General features: G+C 38.6%; 1 protein-coding gene across 1 annotated transcript in view; it reads right to left on the bottom strand.

The window, feature by feature from the left end:
* LOC113170474 (vacuolar protein sorting-associated protein 13B) overlaps positions 1-23,988 on the bottom strand; it is a 278,722-nt gene extending 254,734 nt beyond the window's left edge. The window contains 5 exon segments of the mRNA XM_026372581.1: positions 1,428-1,595; positions 7,405-7,522; positions 20,108-20,251; positions 22,862-23,020; positions 23,879-23,988. Coding sequence (XP_026228366.1) covers positions 1,428-1,595; positions 7,405-7,522; positions 20,108-20,251; positions 22,862-23,008 — 577 coding nt within the window. The 5' untranslated portion in view covers positions 23,009-23,020; positions 23,879-23,988.
* Between the last annotated feature and the right edge of the window lie 3,375 nt (positions 23,989-27,363).

Raw genomic sequence — 27,363 nt, 5'->3', positions numbered from 1 at the left:
CAAAACAAGACGCTGGTCAAAAAGGTCAAACAACTCCATCCACTGGTCTCATCTGTCCACTGGACATTGTTCCAAAAGTCTTGTGGTTTGTTCAGATGCAGTTTTGTGAACCTCAGTCATGCTTGTGTGTTCTTTTGAGAAAGAAGTGGCTTACTTCTGGCAACTCTTCTAAACAAACCATACTTTTTCAGTCTTTTTCTAATTGTGCTGTCATGAACTTTAATTAACATGCTGACTGGGGCCTGTAGGGTCTCATATGTAGCTCTTGGGTTTTTTTTGAGCACAGCACAGTCTAACCTGCTGGGACATCCACTTCTTCGAAAATGACATGTAGTAACATTTGCTTCTCGAAGACCATTGGTTATGTCTTTGCTTCGTGGCATTTATTCAGGTGTGTGTTGACACTGAATAACTGAACTGAATGTTCCAGAACGACAAACTCACAAAACGCCCGCTTTTACAGAGGTCTGCACACCTGCTGATGACCATTTAATCAAGGGCTGACGATTAGCAGGACATGGCTGTAACTTCCCCTCTTAAATCCTAGGGAAGCATTAAGGTAGCACATGTTTTTTTACCTTTTTGGCTTCATTTTTGTTAAATAAACAATGGCACAGGTTATAGGTTGTTGTTCATCTGAGGTTGTACTTGCCTAATGCTTTTCTCGCGTTTTTTGTTTCTGAACAAAAAAAATATAGAAATAAAAGACAGAGGGGTACCTACCTTTTGCACATTTATGTGTTGAAGGATTACACTTCATTAGATTCTCCACTGTCACTGTCTGACTCAACCCTGACATACTGATAAAAAGGACTCATCATTCCCAGAATTATTTAATTCTGCATAGAGTGCCAGTAACCAATGTTGTAACCACTACTTGCTTCACATGTTGGAATGGGCCTCAATAAGAAATTCCACAGTTATAACAATGACTGAAAGTGACCACTGCATAATTCTCTTCTGTTGATATTTTAAGTTATTAAGGTAGTTTAAGTTTAAAATAGTTGTAATTCTTTGGCAGTAACATGAGAAACCCAGTTTGTACTAAGTAACAGTATTGTTGTAGTGAAGAACCACTGGCTCGGTGGATTTAAAAGGTTTATTGTTGTTGGTGAACATCTACAGGTTCTGGGATCACGTTAACTTGCCAGGCCTGTATGACAAAGCTGTAACAAAGTGCACTCCGCCCTGCACATCCAAATGCTCCAATTAGAATGTCCAGTTTATAAAGAGTCTAAATATGATACTACTCTGGCACCCAACATTAGACATTTAAACAAATGGCCACATTTAATAGGGTCTGATATGTCTGTCTGACCTTAGTTTGAACCAACAAAATTAAACACTTACTGTAGTATATAGGTTCTCGTCTCAGTGGATTTACTAGTTAATCCCACTACCAAGGAATGTAAATAGCCATTGCTCACCAGTAATGTCCATGAAGGCCCTATCCCACATATCGTCCACAGTGTAGCACTCTGCAGAGGTAATGTTGACTGACAGCACAATGTCATCTTCCACATACTTAAGGATTAGGTTGTTCACCACAATATTCACGTTGTTCACCACACGCCTGATCAGACTCTGCACGTAACCTACAAGCACATGAGCAAACACATGACAAACACATTTAACTGCACAGAAAGTCCACAGAAAATGATACCTAATCATAAAAAGACACACATGTTCATAGAAGGATATACAGTAGTACCTCTACTGGCATGCATTCACAATATCCAGATACAAAATTTTAAGTACAGTAACAATGTAGAAGACTATAACTTCTGCCTTCTCTGAAAGTCTATAGCACTAACCCTCATGGGCCCATAAACAAGAATAGGTCCTTTCATGGTATTTATTGCCTCTCTCCTTGCACTACACATGTTTCTAAGTCATGTATAATGTAAGGAGCTAAATATCCATAAGAAAACATTTTAACTCCTCCCCATGCCAGAGAGCTGTTACACATCCTGGCTGAATTAAAAAATCTCTGAAGGGCTCTCCATTCTTCTCTTCTGATTAATCAAAAACTTAGCAAGTACGACCCAAATACATATCCTTGCATGTTTACTTAAACATGCAGGCTTCTCTGCATGAACAGACACATGCATTCACACTACAAAATATAGGACATTATTTAACAAAAAACAGTGAAGAGCATACACATTGATTTGAATTATAATGACTGTTACCAGATAGCACTTTAAATTTTTTTATAGATTAAAGGAACTGAGATTAATGAGAGGAGAAGAGATTGTGTAAGAGCTATATATCAAGAGCTAGAAAAAAAGTTTGTCAATCAAGTGGAAAAAAAATAAGAAAGAAATAAATACATTTTATGAGGAGAAGGACTAAAGGTAGGGGGCTAGGGTGGTAAAGAGACAGAGGGATGTGGTAAGCAAGAACAAGCAGGAAAGAAAAGCATTCTGAAAGATTGGGTTTCAGTAGAGCTGAGGAAGCCGGTAATGGTACTAGTACCTCCAAATGGCCACCGTGAAGCCTACAAACAGAAGCTTTACAGGAAAAACATACTTGGTAAGGTCATTACTCAACAAAATGAGAAAGAATTTAAAATATTACAGACAGGGGAGTTTCAACCATAAAGTATGAAAATATACAGCAATAAATCCTCCTAACCACAAAACCAGTGGCATTATTCATTTCTCCCATGCACTGTTAAACAAAGTCACTACAAGTTAAACGTATAAACTTTGAATGCTTTTCTCTTATTTTCCAAACTAAATGTTTGTCTTCCTGTATCTACATGTCTAGCCCAGGGCATAACAGAAAGGATAATTAGACTCAAATGGTGCTGTTGGTGAAAATATTTATATGAATTGGTTAACTGTTCTGCCTCTTGAACATAGACCTGACTACCCATTAGCATAATCCAATTGACAAATATTTTATGAATTTGCTGCCTGACCAAACAGAGTGGCAGTAAGAGAGGATGACATAATATGAACTCAACTCGTAAACGCAATGTGTGTTCATGCCATTTCTGTGTGGCTTTTTATGAATGCGCTTGTTTAAGTTTGAGTGGGTGCCTGGCTGCTCTCCTGCGTGTATGAATGTGCCTGTGTGTGTGTGTGTGTGTCTGAGTGTGCCTGGTAGTGGTGGGGTCAGTTAGAAAGCTGCTTTCGCACCTGCAGCATGGGCAGTAAAACCAGCACTTTACCCCCTGCTGTTTTCCTCTCTGTATCTAATTTACCCATGTCAGGGTGTCCCTCTTTCACAGTTTCTTACAGTATACCTCTTTTTGCGTTGCACAGTTCAGGGGCCCAATCTGTCTCTCTGCGAGTCATCACACTGCTCTGAACTTCTGTAAACAATTGACACAACCAGCACCTGTGCTGTGGCCCACAGGGAAGAAGTCCACTTAAAACTGCTCAACCATAAAATGAATGGAAAACTCAGCTCCTTTATGTGATTTCAGAACAGGCCAAGTACTCTCTTCTGTGCAATACAGGAAAGAAACACTAAACTGTCCATGCTCACCATTTTTCATGTATATGGAAAGTATTAGCAGCTATTTGGCTTGCCACTTAGTAGAGAGACTTGTCCATCAGACAATAAACGTACTGTAAGTCAGTTGTGGGGTGTTATTTTGAAATGAATTAGTATTGTTAGCAATATAACCAAGAGAATACAGCAAACAGACAGTGTGTGGGATAGCACATTAAAAGGCACTGAGTGAAGTACTCAAAATTTTATAAATTCTTATTTAATTTTGATCTTATAAAATGTATAATAAAGTCATGCAATACTTAGTGGCGCCTGGATTTCACCATGACTATGGGAAATTTCTGTCAGGACTGCGGAAACACTTCAAGCTTATGTTATTACTAGGTTAGGACGACCAATTATATAAGCCACCTAATCATGTTATGTATTAGACCTACAGTCTCTCATATGTAGTTGAGCAGCAGAGTCACAAAACCCAACCATACATGGTACAACAAGTCTCCAGAATAGAAGAAAGCTCTAGCTAGAGAAAGCTCCAGTCTTAACCAATATGGGATATTCTCTGTCTATAAGTAGCATTTTCCAGTAATTCCAGAACAGATGCTTATTTTCTGAGCAAATCACAAGAGCAGTGATAGAACAAAGATTTTTCTCAAAACACAATTTGCATTTCTGTCATTTTTTGGGCATTCACATCTGGCATATATATTTAAATGCACTGGTTTAGGCATGCATTAATGCTTAGTGCATTAGATCAGAAAGATCTGCAGAAATGTCCCTATTCTGTAGTACCAAAAAGAAATGTTTATATAAAAACATCAGAGGCTAGGGCTAGGACATCAAACCATAAAAATAAATACTCTAATGCATTTGTGAAAATTGCAAAAGTGTGAATAGGGTCAAAACAGGAATTCCCTGAAACACAGAAATGCGGTTCTCACAAACAGAGGCTGCTTGTCCCCCAATAGCAGCTGTAAATTAGTAATCACTCACAGAATCGCTCAAGGTGAAAGCACTTGGTCCTGGTGTGGCCAACAATTCATGGCATTTGCATTAACTTCCCTGTTTTTCACCACAGAGAAAATAAGGAGGATAAATTCATTCAGCATGTGAGGACTTGGGGCCAAATGACTGGATAATTGCTGGTGGCTGCTTTTTAGTGTCACACATGTTTTGTTTAGGTTGTTTTGAAGGGGAGGGGTGCAGATACAAAATGATTATGCAGGCCCATTGCCCTGTGATGGTCTCGCAGGTCTTCTGTAATGCATACTGTACAAGTCTATACATATTGCCACTCTGCTACATACCACCGACACACATCTGCTGGTGTTGACTATTGCCTTCTGAAACACAAGCACTTCAGTGTTACTGATTAATTACTTTAGATTTGGGGGAGTTGAAGAAATGAAATAAAGATGGAGGCCATTAAAACACAGTTTTTGCCTCAAATCCCAATCCAAGTCTTCTAATATCTTTCTCCAGTAACAAATCCATACCAAACCTTTTATTATTAATTTGTTTTTATTTCTCATACATAGCACAGCTGCACTAAGTCCATGATGGGCCTACATTAAAACTAGAAACTAAAATGACTAAAATATTAATTGTTCTGCATTTAAAGTGTAGAATTATATGAAAATGTACTGTTCCTTTCTTGGGTTACATTGTCTTGCAGGGTATTACATTTACATTTAGTCATTTTGCAGATGCTTTTATCCTAAGCGACTTACAATGTACAGGGCAACTCACTAGGTACACGGCAAAGGCAGATTAAACTTAAGGAGGTCTTGCCTAAAGACCCCTACTGGAGGAAGGCCATAGCCGGGATTCAAACCCTGCATGGAGGGCGACGATGTTACCACTACGCTATTCAGCCGCTTTAACTTCACATTACATAACATCAGTATAATAAAAGTAATATTTAAAAAATATAGAATGAGTAGAGAGGCAGCGTGCACTTCACATGATGAAAACATTATTATCCATAGCAGTTGATTGGACTAACAAGTTTAAAATAATGTGCTCATGAGACTAATAAATTAATGTCTACATAATTACCCGTGTGTCATGAAACTCCGTACTCTGTCCTCATATTTAAAAATATTCCTTTACTACATTAAATATCCCTGAGGTTTGTTTTGTATCATATTCTTATGAAAATACTCTCTGTCTGAGTCATAGCAGATTAGTTTTACTTCATCTACCTTTTAACCTCTACCTTTTAATTAGGGAGGCTGGAATTACAGCATGCATCTGCTTCCTCAAGGTTACTGAGGTGCTGTGACCTCTGACCCCAAAGTTGTCTATACAGCCTGTAATGGGTTGAAACAAGGTCCACAGCTGGAACAGTGTGAGGTGTGCACACAAATTAACACAGATACACTAAAAACATATACAGACAACGTTACACACAGGCTTATGCTCACACAGGCACACACCTGGGAGATCAGTTGGAGGCCGGCCCAAAGGGAGATGCTGAGGTGTGAGGCACTGTGCTTTAACAGCTGGTGAGAGATATTATCTCATAACGTCAGGCCTGGAAATGGATCCTCCCCAGATACAACCAGCCAGGAGTGTAGGTTTATATATTCATTGATATTGTAGTCTGGGAGTGAGCATTATGGTGGTGGTGTTAGACTGTGGCCTGGATCTTTAAACTTAAGCCCCCCTCTCTCACTTCTTTCTCTTAGTCTTTTACCTCTTTAAAAGCCATATCTCTTCTTTGTTTTTAGTACTACTAAACTACTACTTTACTATTTAGTATTATGATTCAGTATCTGAATTAAAATATTTCTTCTCAATTTTAAAATTTTATGTACAGGCAAGCAGACTAAAAAGAGTGTAGCTATATCGTTCTATTGTAGAGGTAGAGAGTACATACACAAAAGTAGTTTCATTTTGGTCTGAAACTTAAGTTGTGAAATTAATGTTAGTTGGCCTATTGGTAAAAAGCAGTGATGGTGAGAGCTGGCTGAAAACAGGAAGCTGCTAATATTACCTGAATTCTTTCTGCATTAAAATGTACTAATGGCATCAGAACTTAAGATTCATTTGTTCTGATGTGCCCAAATAATTCACATTCACAAACTATAGTGATATAGTACTTGCAGGCTGCAGCTCAACTGATGTTGGAAAAAACAAACAAACAAAAAAAAACATATCTTCAGAAAGTTGAGCTAACATTTGCAATAACTGTTAACTTATTATTACATCTGATGATGTACATAAGAGAGGAATCTTGCTACAAATGGTATTTAAAATTACAATGAAGTTTAGTCTCAGAAGTTGAAAACAAAATGAATCTCTATATCTCAAATAAAATAAGAGATTGTGGACACCTTAAGACCACTCACAATAGAAAATAACAACATTTCCCACATGTATGTTAGTCACAAAAAGATTGATTGAAAAATGTTTATAAATATATATATATATTTTTAAAAGCCCATTATGCAGCCCCAATTAAAAGGCACTCCTTTATGAGGTGCTATAAAGTGCTGGAGTAAGGCAGTCAAGGAATTCATGGCCCTGCAGGAGGCATGTGGTCAAGTGGCCTTGTTGATAAGAGCCATCACTATGTGATTTATCACAGACACATCCCCCACACTCTATCTGGCTGATTTACACTAGTAGAAATGCAGTGCCACACAGCTCATCCCCTGGAAAATATTCCTCCCAGTGCAAAAGGCATTTCCTAGATTTGAATCTGGCACTGAAATCTATACAAGGTGTTGGCTTTTAGCTTATGCCACAGGCACTAAGCTACTAACAAGCCAGAGGACTATCTATTTTATTAAGGCTTGAGAAAAAAAACAACATTTCTCATTATTGCAAATAGATTTTAGTGTCTTGCTTTATTGCTCCCTCCTCCTCCACTGAGTCTGAGCCCACTTTGGTGGTCATTCTCTAGGCTTCAGTGGCCCCATGGTCATCACTCACCTGGGGGCAGGTCCGGGTCACTAGGGGCAGCCTGCTGGAGGCGGCGTGGCTTGGCCACAGCCTTGGAGCTGTCTGAGACACTGCGACTGGTAGAGCTAGAGCCGCTCTCATGGTCATCCTGTTGAAAAAACAAACAAGAAGGCCAAAAACAACAGTTAGTGAAGTTCGGAACTAAGCTCTACAATACCTGTGGACTTGAAGATAGACTGTGGAGGTATTTGTGCTCATAAAAATGAATGAGCAAAGGAGTGATATGGGGAGCATATAGAATATACTACTGTTTTTGAGCGTGCCCCCCCCCCCCCCCCCCCCCCCCCCCCCTGCAAAATCTAATCTCCCCACTAACCTCCCTCCCATCACCATGGGCTCTACAAATAAACACTGGTCCTTGGATGAGAAGGGCGAAGGTCTCTTCTCCACAAAAGCACATATCATCTGCACTCAGGGACCAACAGCAAGTTAAGTCCAGGAATGCACAAGTACAAAATCCATCTGTGTCTGTGTGTGAAGAAATTACATTTAAATGAACTTCCCCTTTAGAGATGAGTTTGAAGATAAACAAAATGAGCTTGTGGATGAAACATTTTTTAAGGGTTCAGTTGCCTAGTGAGTTCTGACTCGAGGTGCAATTAAAACAATAGGGTTATAGGGAGAAACAGTGAGAAGTGGTTTAAGGGATGACTGCCAAGTATTTTCACTAGATCTACAGATGTGGAAAATATAAAGCAAATTAATCTTAGCAAATCCACAAAAGCATCCATGAGTTCTCATGTTGTTCATGCTGATAATATTTAAATATATTTCACAATATGTTTAAACACTCTCCTAAAGTTTAAAGCAAAAAACCAAGCCACTTGTATCTGATGTCATCAAGTCACAAACCCTGGAGAAGCTCCATTAACAATAAAGAGACTGACTTTGTGGACTTGTAAAATTTCTACTAGCAGATTGTCACCTTCTCCAGAGGCTCTTGGCCATGGTCGTTCCAAGTTTTGGCACTGGCCTGTTATCTTGTTTCCATGGTATAAGAAAGACTTGCATGTTCACGTCTTTCAATTCCACAGTTCATAATGTGAACACTGACTGTGTCGCAACCAAATATATTTCGCTACTTCATGAACCCACACTTCATTGACACGTACAGTACTCAAAAAGGCAGGTCACATGCTGTACATATTCTCCAGAGAGATATCCCATGCAATTAACACAAATTCCCCAGTTCTGACACAACTTAATGGCAACAAATGCCTTTCTTTTAGAGTAGCTGAGTAATGAAGATGGGGTTTTAAACATACTTTGCATAATTTCAGTTGTGGACAAGATGACAGCGAAGCAGTTAGCCCCCAGTGCAGTAAAGTAAACATGCTATTGCCATAAGAGGCGAGAGAAATATTTACGCTTTACTTTAAAAAGGGCCTTTGCGGTAGAGTTGCATTATGCAAGCAGTTTTTCCCCCCATCAGTGAGTGGTGGGATCTGATAAACAGAAGGGGAGAAATAATAAATACTTCATCAAGGTTTCAAAGAATAGAGATTGGCAAATAATAAGATGTAAATTTGTTGCTCATTATTTGCACGTCATTTGTTAACTTGTCATCACTTCGAAAGTTGCATCTACAATATTTAGATATATTAAATTACCACATAATAAGGCAGACTTCCAGAAGAGGTATGTTTATAATAAGACATGCTCACATGTTGAGGTGTTTAGCTGACATCACTATGCTATGCTATTTGAGCACATTAGAATCAGAAAGAAAACTCATAGCTATAGTTAAAGGTATGCCTAGCCCTGCAGACCAAGGGTACAATGAGTTCAACACCTCAAACTGCCACCAAAGCACAAAACTGTCAAGTATGGAAGTAGTGCAATTAAGTGTTCAGTGTCACCGTGGGCAACAAGTAATTCTCCAGAGGCGAAAAATGCCTTTTCAGAAGGAAACCCTGGGACAAATGAAGCCTGCTTCAGCTGCTGCTGGGTAAACTGATCCTCGCAATGCAACAGCAGAGAACAGGATTGAGAGGGAGGGATGGAGGGACAGGGAAAGAAAGTGACGAGGGGGTGCTTACCCTGCAGCCATCTCAACTCTGCTGTTGACCAGAGTTAATATTAGCAAAAAATGAAAAGAGGGACCAAAGATCAGTTGAAAGAGTAAGAGAAGAGTAAGAGAAATTGAGACACACAGTTAAGAGACAATAAAAGTGAAAGTAAAGTGGTAATATCAAAACCAGAACAGAGGCATAAAGAAAAAGGAGCATGTCCGGGCAATATGAGTGACAGGCAAGGGGGACCCCCTACTCAGAGGGTAAGTGGGCACCCGTGTAAGGTTAGGGTACAGGAAAGCCAGACCTGACCTCTGTCCCTCAGCAGACGTCTGGCTCAGTCAGGGACCAGGAGGCAGTGTGTTGATCATGTCTGAAGGGCTGAACCCCATCTGAGGTACTCATCTCATTAGCTGAACCCCACTACCACCTCCAGCTATTAGAAACAGCAACTCTCCAGATAATGTCAGTACTTTCCAAGTACAAACAAACTAGCTGTAACTCACAGATGCCAGAAACCAGTAAAGTTGTAATGGCTGCTGGCAATGTAAATTATATGTAAAGTTTGATGTGAGTAAGTAACACTTAAAAAATACAAATATATTTTGCTAAGTGGATGATTCCAGGTCAATGCAAGCAGGAATTTAAACAGTGCGATATGAGGTTACCTAATAGGTCATTGTAAATGAGGTTGACAAATGCAATTTTATTTCAAAAGGAATTTGGTTTCTGGGCAGAGTGGAAAACAAAATGGTCTTACTAAAATATCATGTAACTTGAAGCTTTGTCTTTGACTTCTGCTAGCCAAAAACCAACAATGATTTCTGAAAGCAAAACATTTTTGAAACTGGTCAATTTCACACAGTTTCAGCAAATTAATGGGACTATGCAAAAGACCATTGCTGGATAAACAGACATTTTGTTGTTGTTTTTTTGTTCCTCTGCAGGTTACTGGCAAACTCATGTGACATCAAAGCAGTAGGCTTGGAGATTGGCGGCCAGGCAGTGGAGGGTGAACGCCTATGGAGTGAGAAAATAAATGAGGGAAACCCAATAGCTTCTTATCTCAAACAAACCCCCCCCCCTCCTCCAAATCACTCATATGCACATACTAACACAGACACACACTGGGTCTGACAAGTAGAGGCTCCGCCCTCCATGTCAGGACCCACAGAGCACCATCTCTGGGGAGGATCCAGCAACCTCCTATTTTCACCTAAAGCACAATACATGTTTTTGCTATTTAACTTTCTCCAATAGAAAACCTCTCTAATACTGGAAGCCAGGGAATGGTATGACATACTGTGGATATGATGGGTTCCAGATTGATTTTCCAGAATAATACTGAAAGCACTCAGTGCTAACATAATACATACACCCCACATTCAGCAGAGAGCACACTGCCTAGCTCTCAGTGCTACTAGTTTTCCTCTGCCCCTCATGTCATCTTGCTCTTGTTCCATCACCTGTCCCAATTTCACCACAATATTATTATATTGACTTTCACAAATCGATGCTTCTAGTTTGTTGTCATTATCTTCTTCCTCTCTCTGTTTATTCTAGACCTTCTCATCCCATCCATAACTCACTAATCAGATGCTTGTTTTTCCACAGTGATGACCCTGGTTCTCATTAGAATTGTTTCCATCTGGCACCAAAAGCAATGACACATGAAAAGTGGTTCATTGTTTCAAACATACAGTCACAGTCTGGGACGGTTCCAGTAATGTCAAATCATATGCAGCCACCTCTTTTACACTTTCTACATGCTGCTCGACCCACTGATGACGACCTTAATGCAATATAAGCTGAAAAGAACAGAGCTCATCACAGCTGACTCAAATTACCTTTTCTTTAACATTCCTTGGCTTCGAACACATCCATCAGCTCAACTAAAAATTAACTGCTAATGGGTTTTTAATGAAACTGTAACAAATGCAGAAAGCCATTACGCCATGATTAAAGACGGGTTTTATTTTCCCCTCATACCGAAGTAGGCTTGAAGGCCGCTGCCAGTCAGAGCTGTAACGACACACATTCAAAACAATCATAAATGACTAAAGGCTGCTAATATTACTATTGTACTCTGTACTTTGTTTATGGATACAATCACACTAAAAGACAAATACCTTCATACAAGGGCAAATACACACTCTCAGATACAGCCTAAATCTGACAGTAGAGCTTTGCAGCTGGAATCCATGGCAGACTGGAGGGATTAGAGCCCGAAATGAACCCCGATAAATATCACATCGGGTGACATTCTGAATAATTATCTCAATGAAAACAGCTCATTACAAAAATGTGGTCTCTCTCTCTCTCTCTCTCTTTCTCAAGAAATTAAATCCACAACTGGGAAAGAAAATTGCCATTTATAACTGATGTGTTGCAGTAATGAAATATTACAGTGCTAAAATGTAAACAATGTGCTGTGTTATTCAGGTAGAACTAGTGTATTTTTTAGTCTCATTTGTCTTCACAAGCTGTGTGAAAAAGTGTGAGTCAGTGTAAGAGAGGGAGTGCACCTTTAGTCCTTTCTGAAAAACGTTGGCTTGCAGTGTAGTTAAAGAAAAAAAATTGCTACATTCACGATTTTAAAACATGTTTCACTGAAAAATCCAGTTGTGCACAGGCATATAAAATGATGTGTAACAAATTCATTGCACAAATTATCTGTAATTTGGGGTTTCCACAAGCTTCATGCATATTTAATTACTACAAAAACAATAGAGATTACAGACAGACATTGTTGGAAACATTTCAAAAAGGAGGTGCTGTTAACTGTTACATAGCACATTACATCCCTGCACACCGTTACAGCGAAAGCATATGTCTTCTTTTTTTCAAAAACCCCAAAATAAAAATGTTCATTAAAGAGGGAGGAGCAAGGACATGTACAACATTCCAAAAAATCTGCCAAAAAGGGAGTGGACAATTACAAAACAATTTCACTCTAAAAAGGAATCAGAATGACAGCACTGGTGATGTCATGCTGGAGGTCGCTGCCAAGAGTCCCTCCACTCAACCCAAGTAAAACTTGCTATGTTTAACATCTGCCTCCAAAATACCCAGAACAACAACAAAGACAGACAAGGATCTTAGCTACAGACCAGACCCAAAGGGTGCAATAGGAGGACATCTCTAAGCTTCCAATCTTTGTCAATCTCAAAGCCACTGTCTACATGCATGAAATTGGTTTCAATGGAAGAAAACAGCATATTGGTAGTTATTTCCGCATACAAATGAGCATGTCAGAAAATATCACAAAGCAGAGGGAGCACTGAGACCTTTATTTTTATTGTTGTTATTGTGTTTTCCACAATAACTATTCAAACAATGAACTTTAAGTCGCAGTAACTCCAATTCTAAAACTAGATTACAAACCAAGAACTAGCAATTCAAGTTAGTGAACAATCCTGATATAGGTGCTATATGTAGGTGTTCTCTCCAAATTCTTAAAAAAAAAAAATTTTTTCCTGTAGTCCGCAATACAAGCCCTTAACACAGAACATTCAAGCTTTTCCCTGCTCTTGCCAGGATTACTGCACTTGACAACTTTACTGTTGTCTCACTGGTGAAAAGGATAACACAAAAAGAGAGAAAACAAAAAGGTTAACGGACAAAAGACAAAAGAGTCAGAACAAAAAAAGCCAAGACAGAAAAATAGCAGTAGACAACAGGAAAGGGAACAAAAAAATCAAAAGAGAAGGAGAAGAAGAGAGTGACTGGGAAAAAAGTAAAAATTGTTCCTGATTTAGATCTGAGAGGCTCTGGTCCTTCAGATGTCTCCATCAGCTAACCACAAACCCAGGCTGAGCATGTGAAGCACGCTGCTTACGCTGGCACAGCTACCCCCTAATGCTAATAACTGCAATGTGTTAGCTACAATAAAACACTCCACACAGACCTCGAGACACAGACAGTCAAATCACAAATGCCACACGTAGGGGAATTCCCAAACACAGACATCTTTACATCTGACCTGTTGATTTCTAAAAAGAGATGATAAATCAGTCCCTGTTTATTAACCATATAGTTCATCTACATCTGAGCAAACCACTGCATCTTTACTAATCGTAAAGAAAATGAGGATATTATAGAGATGTTTTTATTTTACTTTATTTGGGCAAGCTGCCGACATGTGGTGAGGACCTGAATTTACCATAAACTGATCTGTCAGAAACCTGTTCCAAGTTTTGCCCAATATTAAGCAGCCCTTAAATGATGTAAGCACCAGCCTCCAAGAACAGTGAAAGTGATGGCTTACGCTATTCTGACAACGCAATTACGTGTAAGGTACAGTTGAAGCTGAAGGTCTGTAGACCTGTAGTCCTCTTGAATATCAAAGTCATCCCCAAGAGAAGAAAGACCCTGCTAAAGGCATTCAATCATTTACATTTTACTATGTCCTATTTTCTACTTTTAACCCATAGTTTAAAATCTTAAGTGTTACTTTCAACTTTTCAAATTATAATTTTGTGAAATGTAAATATGGCTTTACTCATTCTTTCATACTTATTTTTTCCATTCGGATATGTCTACTCTTGTTGTTGTTGCGATCAAACCCAATTCAATTATAGCATGTAAATTGGTATAATTTTAAAGAAGCAAGGTGGTCAATGTCCCACCAGGCAGATACAAACCTTCCAACATCTGCATGTTTATTATCTTTTCAGCTAACCTTCCTTCTCAACACAATCTCTTTTTCTTTTCTCCCCCACCATGGAGAGTGACGTGTTATTCAATTATTCATATTACATTCTTCTTGTCTTACACACACATTACGGGGGCCCAGGCCAACCAAGATAAAAGCAAACACTACCAATTCCGGCACACTCTGGAGCAAGTGGAATCTAACTCATATACCAACACACTTAGTAGACCAGAGGAGTTCTTAAAAACAGACTAGTTTGGGTATTTCTCTGGCTTTAAGAATCACAATGTGAATAATATGAAATTAGTTAATCACTTGTAAGTCGCTTTGGATAAAAGCTTCTGCTAAATTACTAAATGTAAATGTAAATGTAGTTATGGATAGACTCTAGATATATAGATAGATGTCTACAGAGTTAAAACCTAACAAATATATTGCTATCAACTTGCACTACACATGTGGTTCGACTAGTTAATATGTCGTGCCTTATATGGCCTTAGCATTTCTATATTAAGAGCAGAATTATTCATAGGTCAAAGGGGTGAGGGTCTGTTAAATAAAGCACACTCTCACCCTTAGACATAAAACACAGACCACCCACAGTTTGTGTAACATCGAGCCATACCTTTCTCCACTGAGAAGTTACACACAATGAGCTCAGTTACCGTGTTACCCCTTTTATGTGACTTTTGTAAGAGTCAGAGGATAAATATTCATCTATATATATATATTTATATATATACGATTTCTGTTTTGTCACACTGAGACAACACAAACATAAATAACGGCAATATAATGTTTTAAACACTCTCCTCAATTAATGGAACTACATTCTTATAGTGTCTGTTTGGATTGAAGGCTTAAGGTTTTTAACTGCTAAGGAACTTCTGTCCGAAGAAAACACTCATAAAGTGAACATCAGTCTTAATTGCAAGTTAATCATTTCCCAGACTGCATATCACCAGGAGCACCAAGCAAATAATAGACTCTATTGAGGGACTGCTAGTCCGGATGGCCTGAAAGCAGGGATTAAACTGTAGAGCACCAGCATCCTGCCCAGAATGTATTGATCACCACTTGACTCACTGTATGCAGGAAGCTGCTGGGTTTAATTTTCCCCCCCAACTGCTTTCCTGTGTCTGAAGACTGTCTGATGGGCTGATGTAACCTCAACCCACCAGTAAACCTAACCTCAAAAGACAAAGCAGTGAAACGCTGTGGGGTGACAATTGTGGCTGGGTGCAAGGCCCTCTGCTGGAATGACACACTTGTGCACTGCCTTCTGCAGATGCTTAAAATCAGTTTGCCAAACAGTGACCAGTGTCATAGGTCAATCTTTGTTGAGAAGATACCTAGTGGGATAGACAAATACAAAATGGAAAACCTCAACAGTTAGAGAGGAACATAAAATACATAGCAGAATTTATGAGATGTTCACAAACTAACAAACTATACATGGTCTGGTGGCTTTATGTTCATAGTCATCATATTTTATTATGAAAAAGCTGAATAAAACAAAGAAAGAAAACACAGCCCTTTTCATAACCATTCATAGGCACATACACTGTGACATTTAGTCTACGTCTGTCTTGCTATATTTTTCTTTGTCTCTCATCAGAACACATGCTCTCGCTTCCAACCTGCCTGAGGAATGCACAGTGTGCCAACATTACTCCATCTTTTTATTATTTACAGTCAGAGATGGGTTTCGTTACTGTTGCGGTGGGCTGGATTCAAGGAAAACAGATTTGCCAAAGATCCATGTCTTCATCCTCTGTGTCCTCAGTTCTGAAGACAAGGCACCGCTGAGCTGATGATCAGACAGATTTATGCGGCAATCTATGTAAGCCATTTGCTCCCTGTAAGTCAGAGAATCAAAGGCAAGATTTCCGGATGGCACTGGGACAGAGATTATCCAGTTTGTGCTATCTGATTGCATACTGCCACAGGCTATTTTTCTTACTTGTTTAACTTTTTCTTTTCACTGAAGATACATTGGATTACATTTTAATATTAAGCTAACCAACACAATGTTCACACTTACTGACTTAAATAAATATCTCAATTAAAACCAGAAAGAAAGCAAAACTACAGCAGTGCACTGCAACCATCTAAAAACAAAAGCTGGTAACAGCCTAGACATCCCAGATTGCCTATTTAGCAGGTTGTAGATTCAGCTCCTGGGTGGCATGACTCCAAGTAAATGTAGCAGCATGCAGAGTATAATTCCACAATAGGGATCTGATTTCACACCATTTTGAGACCTGTACGTAATGGATTGAAATTCAAATTTCAATCACATATATCACATTTAGATTAGTGTTAAACTTTTAAAAAAGCAATTCTTCGTCTGTAGGCAGAGGATTTAATGATGGAGTTTTTAAGAATCTTCCAAAAGGGTTTACTAATTCACATGTATTGCATGTATTGCCAATTATTTAGAAGCAATGAGGTTTAGTGGTGTAAAGACCTAAAAATAGTTTGGAAGGAATCTAAAAGAAGAAAGGGCCCAGTTGGACCATTTGCCAAAACAACAAGGCTCAACTCCCCAAATCATCTTGAGGCAATGCATCAATCAGAACCTCCACATCAGTGGCAAATACACTCAGCAGCCATAAAACTCCCAGATCAAGCAGCAAGCTAAGCCAAAACCAGAAAGGCTCTCCTCAGTAAACCCAAGCCCTTATCTTTATCTCGTAAAAAATAAAGAGAGCCTGAGAGTGTTATGATCCACTGTAGCTGCTATCCAACCAGTTCCTCTCTGTCTTTGCTGATCACACCTCATCTTCAACATCTGGAGCAGTTTACCAAGATGTCACAAAGAAAAAAAATGTTCCCATAATTTTGTAACATTACATCAATGTTAGCTGTTAGGTCTTTCATTAAGGCCTAGCTTCAGTCTTGCCAATTGCTATTGCTACTACAACTAGCTACAAGAAAAACAAAACTCCTGCACAATAATTTCTATCTCCTCTGTTTGTTTTATCTCCATATTATAGGGCTAATGTAGAGGGAAGTAAAAACCAAATGCTCAAATTATGTAACAGCTCCAACCTACCAGATGAGGTGAAAAAAAAGTATGACAACACCTGACGAAAAAAACTAAGATGTAGGAAGTCCTATATGTTCAGTGTAAAGCTGGTAAAAATGAAAATTGCTGCCAACTCCTATGAGATTTCCATGGAGACAAATGAGATTCTAGCCAGGTTTGCATACGGGTTCAATATACAGACTGACTGATTTTAAAACCATTGTTTTATCCTGTGCAGCACTTGACATTTTCAGATTAGTTTTTAATTTAAAATGGACTCAGTTCAAACAGTTCATTGATATCAAGTAACTCAGAAGGGGCCACATTGAGTGTGTCTTTGCACAAGAATAAAGACGTTAGAGTTGACAACTACAAAACCCTTTCATCCCCATGACCAATCTCCTGTTACATACATTAAGCTCTTAGGCATAGACCAGGGCTTAGTTTAATTTCACATGGAGATGTCCACATTAATAACTGAACTCATACATAAACTCTGAACATAAAGACAGAAGTATTGACATGAACAATGAATCTGAAAGCTAAACAAAGAAAGCTGTGATTTGAAAACAGAAGTGTACTAAATAAAACAGCTTATTAAGCTTATTTTAAAAGCACCATGTGACTTCAAGATACTATAATACATTCATAAAACGGAAAACTGAATTTTGTTTGTAAATGGCTTCCGGTGGGTAAAATTACTGTCAAAAACAAAGTTAACATTTTTTCTATTTCCATGCATTCTGTACTACAAGTCCTCATTACTTCTTATTTTAAGCAATTACACTGTCAGCAGGAGCTGTAATCTCTAACTGCTGCTAAACACCCAAATTTCCACATTTGCTGGAAACTATAATTGTGAGCTGCTCTTGGTGCTTCGCAGATGGGCCCCGTTGAGCAATCTGAATATCCCTAATATTACCCAGTTCCTCTGGAGGGGAAACATGAACATTAAAAAGGTCCAAATAATTCCGGTCAAATTACACAACCCTTAATGAACTTCAAAAGACATACGGATGTTTTTACAGGCCAGCATTCAGGCTTTAACAGCAATTATGAAAACAAACCATATTAATGATATCATTTATCATTTCCACACTTTGGCCACATGAGGCCCACTACAAAGTTCCTGTCTCTGCTAGACTAAAGAAACACTAGTAATCTACCAAACTTAAAATGTAACATTTTCCATACACAGATCAATTTCAAACTTTTAAAAATTCTGAAGGTCAAAACTCAAATAATCTAAAGGCTTAAGGGTAAATTGTCATGGCCCAGGATTTACATATACTTATACCAAACTCTCTGCATGTCTGCTAGATTGAGATCAAAACTGGACTAGGCCTGACGTGTATGAACCAGATATCTACCCTCCGGAGAAATCTAATCTTGTTTCTGTGAATCTAGTGTGACAAAGGCCTGTAGACCTTTTCCTTCAATTGAACAAATTCTATAAGGGCTAAACAAAGCTCTGTCACCACAGGGGTGAGAATTTTAGAAAACACCTGTAACAAATAGTGTTGTTTTAAAACTTACATGCATTGCGCCTGCACCCATGCTGGTCCATGAGCTTACACTCTATATGAAACATTAAAAAATCTAAAAAAAAAAACAATTATATCACAGCCACCTGCACAGTATGATATTTGCCATTAGTTCTGGGCAGCTCAACCTCATGTGTTACAAATCTTTTTGGCGCAGTCTATATAATTAGCTGTAATTGACTCCCCTTGAAATGTGTTTCTTCTGGGACATCTGGCCTTGAAACTTCAACCTTCCCATAAAGGCCAAGCCACACTTTCAATTTTGCTAACTGCATGGGTGGCAAAATTAGGGCCAGGCTCAGAAAGAAGAAAGAAAGAAGAAGAAGAAGAATGCCTTCATATATTCTAAACATGAATAAAAATATTAAAGATGAATAAAAATGTTCTTTAATAATGTGGGCTATATATAGTATTACTATACTACACTGGCCTCCCAAAAAAAAGTCACACACTCTAATATTTATTTGGACCACCTTTAGCTTTGACTATGGCACACATTCACCGTGGCATTGTTTCGATAAGCTTCTGCAACGTCACAACATTTATTCCTATCCAGAGTTGCATACATTTTTCACCAAGATCTTTTACTGATGATGTGAGAGTCGGACCGCTGCACAAAGTCTTCTCCAGCACATCCCAAAGATTCCCAATCGGGTGAAGGTCTGGATGATGTGTCATGCTCCCTGAACCACTCTTTCACAATTTTAGCCTGATGAATCCTGTTATTATCATCTTGAAATCCATCAGGGAAAATAACCTGGTCATTCAGTATATTCCTGTAGTCAGCTGACCTCATTCTTTGGGTACATAACATTGCTGAACCTAGACCTGACCAACTGCAGCAACACCAAATCATAGCACTGCCCCCACAGGCCTGTCGGGCAGACACTAGGCATGATGGGTGCATCACTTCACCTGCCTCTCTTCTTACCCTGATGCACCCACCACTCTGGAACACGGTGAATCTGGACTCATTAGACCACATGACCTTCTTCCATTGGACAGTTCTTAACCGAGTTTTAGTAGTTGCATCAATCTCAGGTGTTTTCTTTGCTTGATTCATGCCAATAATTTCACCCTTTTGAAACAGGGTAAATATATTAGGATAATAATAATTAATTGAACTGTTTTCAGATTTATGTCCATTATGATGTATGTGGGTGGAATTTTATTCTAAAAAGGAAAGGTTCCTGTCACTCACAAAAACAATGGGTCTCATGTTATTAGCCAGTGACAAGAATCTTAGCATGTCTTGAAAAAAATCCGTATTTGTTTAAATGTCATTACATAACTTCTTGAAAACACATAGAGGAAAAATAATGAAGGAGAAGGACATGAGGAAAGTTTTCAAATGAATAACTGGCCAGGTCTGTTATGACTCCAAGGATAAATCAAAGAAAAAATGTCTTTCTCATATTAATGAAAAACCCACCTGAGCTCCATCCCTGAGCTTGAGAATGCACTCCATGGTGTTGATGGTGATGACTACAGGTTCTGAGCCCAGCTTGGTCCAGGGTACATGGATACGCAGCTCATGGATGTGACCGCTCATGAATGTAAAGGGCAGCTTCAACTCCTAAAGATATTAAAAGGCACAGAAAATGTAAATAGAACATAACTAAGAACCTATAAGTATAATCTGTACTACAATTTTACACCTGCAGTGGGGACAATATTGAGTCAAATTAAGGACATGCAACACAGCAATTAAGCCCTCAAGAATATTTGAACCCTTCATCATTCATCTTAACAGCTCTTCGAAAATAATATTTGAAGATGAGAGTATAGTAAAAACAACAGCCACAGATTACATATTGGTCACACTTTTAACAAAATCCGTCAGATTTTCTCAGAGGCAGACGGATCACTGCCCTGCATCTTGAACTACTCTGTGTGAGAGTCCCATGAAACCAGACTTCCAACACACAGACTTCACATGCCTCCTCTGTATGTCTAAGCCAAAAAACTAACGAGCAAGAATTTCTGAAGTAAAGCTGTCATGGATTTACAATATGTCTGCTCTATAGCCCCAACAAAGTTTCACTAAAAATTATTCTCTATATTAAATAGATTATCTCTAATTGCACATTTTAAATTGGGAACTGTCCAAATGAAAAGCAAAGGAAAACCGAGGACAAATGCCAAGGTTTTGTTACACAGCAGAATCCTAACACAATTCCCACTGTCACTTGGCTTAAAGCTGCTTCCAATAAGAACTTTCAACACAATTTGTTGGTTTAGGTAGTGTTTTGGTCTGCTCATCAGAAGCAGTCAGAGCCCACTCAAGAGAAAAGACATTTGTGACAGACTGATCTATTCCAGACATTAAAAACACAGTGGATCAATTTTTTTTTAGTAAATCAATCAGAAGGCAGCAAATATTAAAATTATATTTAGCATACAGTATTTGTGCCTAGCTAAAAAATAAAAAGTTTTATACTGTCTACACTGTGGCTAACATAGAGACATACATGAGTGCAAAATATTGTAGTATGCTACTAGAACATGCTTATTCTCCAATTATTAATTCCTTAACAAGCATTTTACTTTTAATTTTATATACAGATTAATACGTATTTGGACAATGACAGAATTTTTAAATTTTGAATAGTGTACCTTTAAGCTACAATATTTAAGAGTTTTGGCCTAATATTGCATGATCCATGTAGGAATCACAACCATTTCTATACACAGTCTGCAGTTCTAAGAGCTCAGAAAAAAAAAGAATAAAGTTATCGGCCTTTAAATTAGCTTACCTTTTGCAGTTAACAACTGTCAGAAGTTTGAAAGTTGAATTTGATCTCCCTTTTTTTAAACTTAGCTATGGTTTACATCTTGTGATTAATTTACTCAACAATGGAAAGGGTCTTTATTTTTAAGAAAGTACTAAATTTCTGATTTGACCACACTACATGTTATCTATCTTATAAGTTTGTTTTGACTTGTTAGCCTAATGATGCCTGGTTCAAGTGACAGCTCTTTGGACTTCATACTGACAGTTAACAACAGATTTTAAATGCAAATGGCATACTTGAAATCAACAAGATCAACATCTTGTAAATAAGCTAATGGGGAAATAAGATTGGTTATTCAATAGCTGAGCAGCCATTTCTTACTTCTGAGCCCCTAAAATTAGTGGGTCTATGTATAAAGAAGAACTGAATTTACATTCATACAGTATTTCATAAAACACTTAAAATAAATCTGACAGTACACACTTAAAACACATCTTACACATATTAAAAAATCCATGGTAAGAAGATAATAAATAGATGACATGCATGTCTTCCAGAAGCATATTACTCAGTCATGTCTACATTTTAGATACAGACTGTATAGTCAAGGTCTATTGCCTTTGACTAGAATCAGAAAAACTGAGCAGTGCTTTGCAGCCAGAAACAAACACTGTATCATAACTATCATTTGGAGAAAGTTTGATCTATTTGCTCAGACATTTTGCTTTGCAACGTTAGTTTGACAAAGCATTCTTTTTTCATACTTGTCTGGATTACATCAATATGCCATGAGTTCAATTTTTTTTTTCTCTTGAGTGGATTCTAACTGCTTCTGAAGAGAAGACCAAAACACTACCTAACCCAACAGAGATTGTGATGAAAATTCTTATTGGAAGCAGCTTTCAGCCAAGTAACATTGGGAATTGGTTTAGGATTTTGCTGTGTAAGAAAGCCATAGCAGTTTCAGTTGGAGAGTACGATTTGTGCAAGTAAAAATAATCTTCTGACAGTATACACTAATAGCAGATCTTGACCGTTTCATGTCAAATCAGTTGACATGGCGTAGAGAGTCAAAATAATGTAAAATGTTTCACTGTCCAAATACTAGAATATCTGTATTTTGATTCTGTTTCCATATTTATCCATACTTTCACACAATCCAACAAGGGAAAGGTTGGATGATTAAGACAGCCCAAAAGCACAGAGTTTTAAATCAACGACTGTGAGTTAGTACACTTGATAAATTGCACTTGGAATGAAGATATTAATTTGGAAACATAAGCAATCTTGAGACTTGGCTTTGAGTCAAATTTTTACACTTCAGACTTAACTCTGACATGTTTTTTGTGACTTGTGATACAAAAATTACTTTATCAGTATTTTCCCACTAGCAGCACTCAGAAGACTCAGAATTTCATGAAAAAAGTGAAATAAAGCAAAACAATCAATACCTGTTCAAGCACATCGAGCTTCAGGTCTAACTTGCTGAGCACCACATCTCCTCCCCAGAGAGACAGCTGCAGGTCAGTTGGTTTGAGATTCTTGATATACTTGTTCACATAGCTCATGAGGAGCGGTGTGACATAGGACTCCAACATGTTGTCCCTGTCCTGAACAACACAAAGTCATGTCATATAATACCGTGTTTACTTATGTATTACAGTATTAACCCATTACATTTTCTTTGCAATTACATCTCAGTCCTTTTTCACATGCCATAGCAAAAGAACGAACGTGTAATTAGTAACATTAATGAGGGCTGGTCTTTTCCTGAAGCGCAGTATTGATATTGTTTATTAGGAAACTTAAAATTGTAGACCACAATTAAATATATACATTAAGGCCTTTTAAGCTTGGCAAGTCAAAATATTAATTTAAAAAGCTCATATTCCAGCGTTAATGCTGGCATGTTTGCCTCAGAAGTGCACATTGTTGTGGTTCCAGGTGTCACTGTACAAGAGCACCTCGTTCACTGGAGGGTCCTAATATTCATTTGGAAAAGTTATATCTAGGGAGACGAAAGGGGCAACTACAATTTACCTGTATTTACACTGAAAGAAGAGGCAGCTCGCTTTACGGACATCGTTAAATACATCAGTGGTTTACTCACAGTAGTGCCTGAATTAGCCAGTTTGCTAATATAACTTCCATTTTTATTGATGCGTCTAAAGGGAAACGCCTACAGCTGTTACCCATTCAATTTCAAAGTGCGTGGCATTGTAACTAAACCTAAATTCTGGTTTTAAAATAAACAGTGCAATGCTAAGTAGTAAGAAATTCTAGGTAGTGTGGTGTAGTTAACTTAGCTAGCGAGGCTAGCTAACATTATGCTCTCCTGTCATTCTAACTAACGTTGCATACACCACTCCAGCAGAGAGGCTAGCCGAACTCAGAATAAGTCGTTCTAACTTCATTTCAGCTGGGTTTGACGCGTGGCTACGGGTAAAAATAAAAAGACCTTTCCTTACTCGACTCTCGCTCGTACACTTTAGCGACTTCTTGAATTCGGCGTTTAATTCACACTAAACATCACTTCGGCTAACGTTAGCCGTGTCGCTCCACAGCTTCGGTACCAACGTCATCAGTAAACACCAACGCGGCTTCCGTATCCTTGTTGTTGCCTTTGCAGCTCGTCGGAATTTTCCCATCCACAGTTTAATGTAAATGTTCCGAAACAGACCATCAAGCCTGTACTCTTTAACCAAAATCAGTGGCAAGCGAAGCATTCGAAATTCCCTGCAATACATACACGGTGACGTGGTATTTAGAGGACCGATACGGGGGATCAGTAAAAATAAATCTATGGGAATTTAAAGCGAGCGCATACTACCTTTATCTCCATCTATTTCGGTACTGCAGCACCAGGTGCCACACTTTCAATTTGGTTTTACAAATATTAGTGTGTCTGCTAATGTCAAACTTGTAGGGCGCAGTTTGTGGTTGGCGCGCTGATCAACAATTCAAGTCAAACCGTGCGTTTTAGTCGCATCAAAAACTAGTTCTTTATGTGAGTAGTGATTTACGAGGAGCCCATAAAGGCATCATTCCACACGACATGCGCAGCTTGTTCCGCCGCCCTCGACCTTATATGGCGCTGGAAGCTCAGAGCAGCTGGAGATCAGAGAATAAACTCACACACATTTTACAAACCCACAGGTCAGGGTCTTTAACAACAGAGATTCTCTCCAGGTTAGGCTACAGACACTATCAATATAATATACTGTAGGTGTGTTTTCATGTGTTTTCATACTGAACTGTTTTTGTTATGTTGAGCCACATATACAATTGCAGACTCACTTAAATCTACACCTACCAAGTGAGACTATTATTGAAGTAATAATTTAATTAGCCTATTGAATATTATAATTGCGAAACTAAATGGCAAAAAAGGCTAAATAATTTATCATGGAGCTTCTTTTGCTGCTTTGGGATCATTGTTGACCCTCGAATCATTATGATAAACATTTCAACTAGATTTAAACGTCTGTAGAAATTAGAACAGTATAGGGTGAAGGATTTCCTAGTTTCTCATTTTCTCATGGCAATAGAGACAGTGGAGGTGGATGTCACAGAGGATCTGTCATATGAAGATCACTTTAAGACAGGGTTTGGGGTGTTGGATCTCAATGTTTGCGTGTGAAATCTGGTGAAAGTAGAATCCCCTCCATCCGTGTATGCTGTTCATGTTAATTCTCACCTCAACCTGCGCTTAACATCTCACTTTTGTCCTGTGCTGCTCACCCTGACCCCGACCTTTGCAGTTATCTCAGCTCCCTCCCAGTCATTGTACTGTAATATTTACAACACAGCAGCCTCTAGTGCAGCCTCTCCCCTGCCAGGTAGATAAAGCTTCCTGGGGCCACAGTCCGCACAGGCCGATGAAGTTCGTCCTGTGGCTGTCCACTCACTCTGCCAACTGGGAACGTGCGTGCGTCACAGTGTGTGTCAAAGCGCGCATTTCGTCATTCTCCCACTCTGAAATCAATTGCGTAAAGTAGGCCTCATTAATAGAGCAGTCCACTGGATTTTTCCTGCTCAGGTTTGTGCGCCTGCTGACAGGACTGAATTTAATTCAATTTACTGATTAGTCTGTAGACAAGCCACAGCCCTCAGTCACACCGTCGGGCTGGTGTCTGGTGTTCTCGCGGTGTGGAAACTAACGCCAGCTCCTGGGAAGTTATTGTTCTCATTTAAATAATGTGATCCATAGAAAAGAAGAGTTTTTAACTCTGTAGGAGGACAGTGTCTTTTCAGCTGTGCCAACCGGCCAAATTAGAGACGTCAAACAGAAGTTGCTGAACAGGTTCCGGATCCCATTATTTTAAAATATATCATCACGTATAGTTCCTCCAACAGTGCTGGAAAGACATTTTTATTTTCAAATTGCACCTTATTCTTCATACTTACAGACCGAGTACAGTGACATGAGCTACTTATTTGTCATATTCACCAGTGGGCTGTAGACCTACTGTAAAAACGTTTGTTTAATTGCGCTTAATAAATTCATTTTACTCAGGCTTAATACAGAACCAGAAGCTAATACCGATTTAGATATAAATTTTAAGAGTCACTTTTATCAAGGAGCAGATTAAAATAGAATTAAATGTCTTATCAGGATAATATTATTACTGTTATTATAATTATTATTATTGTGTTTCTGTAAATATTGGTTTGATGGAGTTTGATGTTGCCTTTCCATTTATTAACTAATCATTAAAATCCCAGCCTGCAGTGCGTAATATAGTGAACAATGGGCCTCAGTTAATGGGCTCTCAGATTTGCCTTATTTTCATCGAAACCACTTGATCCGATTTTCGAACCTATTAAAGATAAATGCTATTTTTAAGCAGTTAATTGAACTACTCGGGGAAAGTCAAGAGTCTTCACAAGACAAAATAGTTGGTCAAATCATGGAGCAGCAGGCCTGAAGGCCTGGAACACTAAAAGAGAGAAAGAGAGAGCGATGATGAGCGTGTGATGAAGAGATGGAGAGAGTCTCACATTGTCTTCACCGTATGATAACAAATAATTACAGGACAGTTTATTGTGTCACAGGCAGCAGCTCTGATTAATAATGTTCAAACGCAGTTTGGTCCGATTAGTGGCCAAAAAGTTCTTTGGATAAAATCCAAATGCTGGAATTTCTATGAGCACAAATCTTTGTAAAGTGGGTGTTTAAATTGACACCTAGTGCTCACTATTTCCTCATAAATCTGCTTCTGTCACAGTGCATGATAAGTAGGCGATATGGTGAAAATTAATCTTTTCAACACCGACCAAACTATGGGTCAAAAAAGCCAATTTTTAATTGTACTAGTCGTCTACTGCCTCTCCTGAGTTAGAGAGGGACCGGAACATGGACTGGTGAATGTGCTCAGCATTGGTCAGGTTGACGCAGGTATGTTTCAGAGTAAGATCTTAAACACACACACGCACACACACACATTCAGCTGAACAGTTTTAGGTTTGGAGTCATGGATTCATTAGGCCTACTTGATCATCGGTGAGACTGACGTCTCATCTCGGGTTCAATTGCTTCCTCTGCACCTGGTGACTGCTGATAAAGACGTGATATGGCTGCTAATGCGGATAATATAACACTAATCAGCCTCTGTAGGCGCTAGATATTGAAGATAATAATGGGGCTTAATAATTCTGAGGCGATGACAGACAGTGCTGCGTAGATACTTTCAATAATGTCACGATCATCACTTTATAAAAAAAAAAAAACATTCTTCTTACTATTAGTTATCACTCACAACAACACACATGGTTCTACTACGAAAGAGCAACACCTGATGGAGTCTCATGTCTTTCCATGTTCCCTGCAACACCCAACAATTGCTGGCTGTAAACATATAGACTATTCACTTGATGACCACGGTAAATGGTTTCATCAAATGCTGCTTTAGGACTAACATGGCTTTTCCTATTCCAAGCTCCAGGAAACATG

The sequence above is a fragment of the Anabas testudineus genome, chromosome 16 (assembly GCF_900324465.2).
Source record: "Anabas testudineus chromosome 16, fAnaTes1.2, whole genome shotgun sequence".
NCBI classification, from domain to species: domain Eukaryota; kingdom Metazoa; phylum Chordata; class Actinopteri; order Anabantiformes; family Anabantidae; genus Anabas; species Anabas testudineus.
The sequence above is the reverse complement of the archived record's forward strand: the minus strand, read 5'-3'. Positions and strand labels throughout refer to the sequence as shown.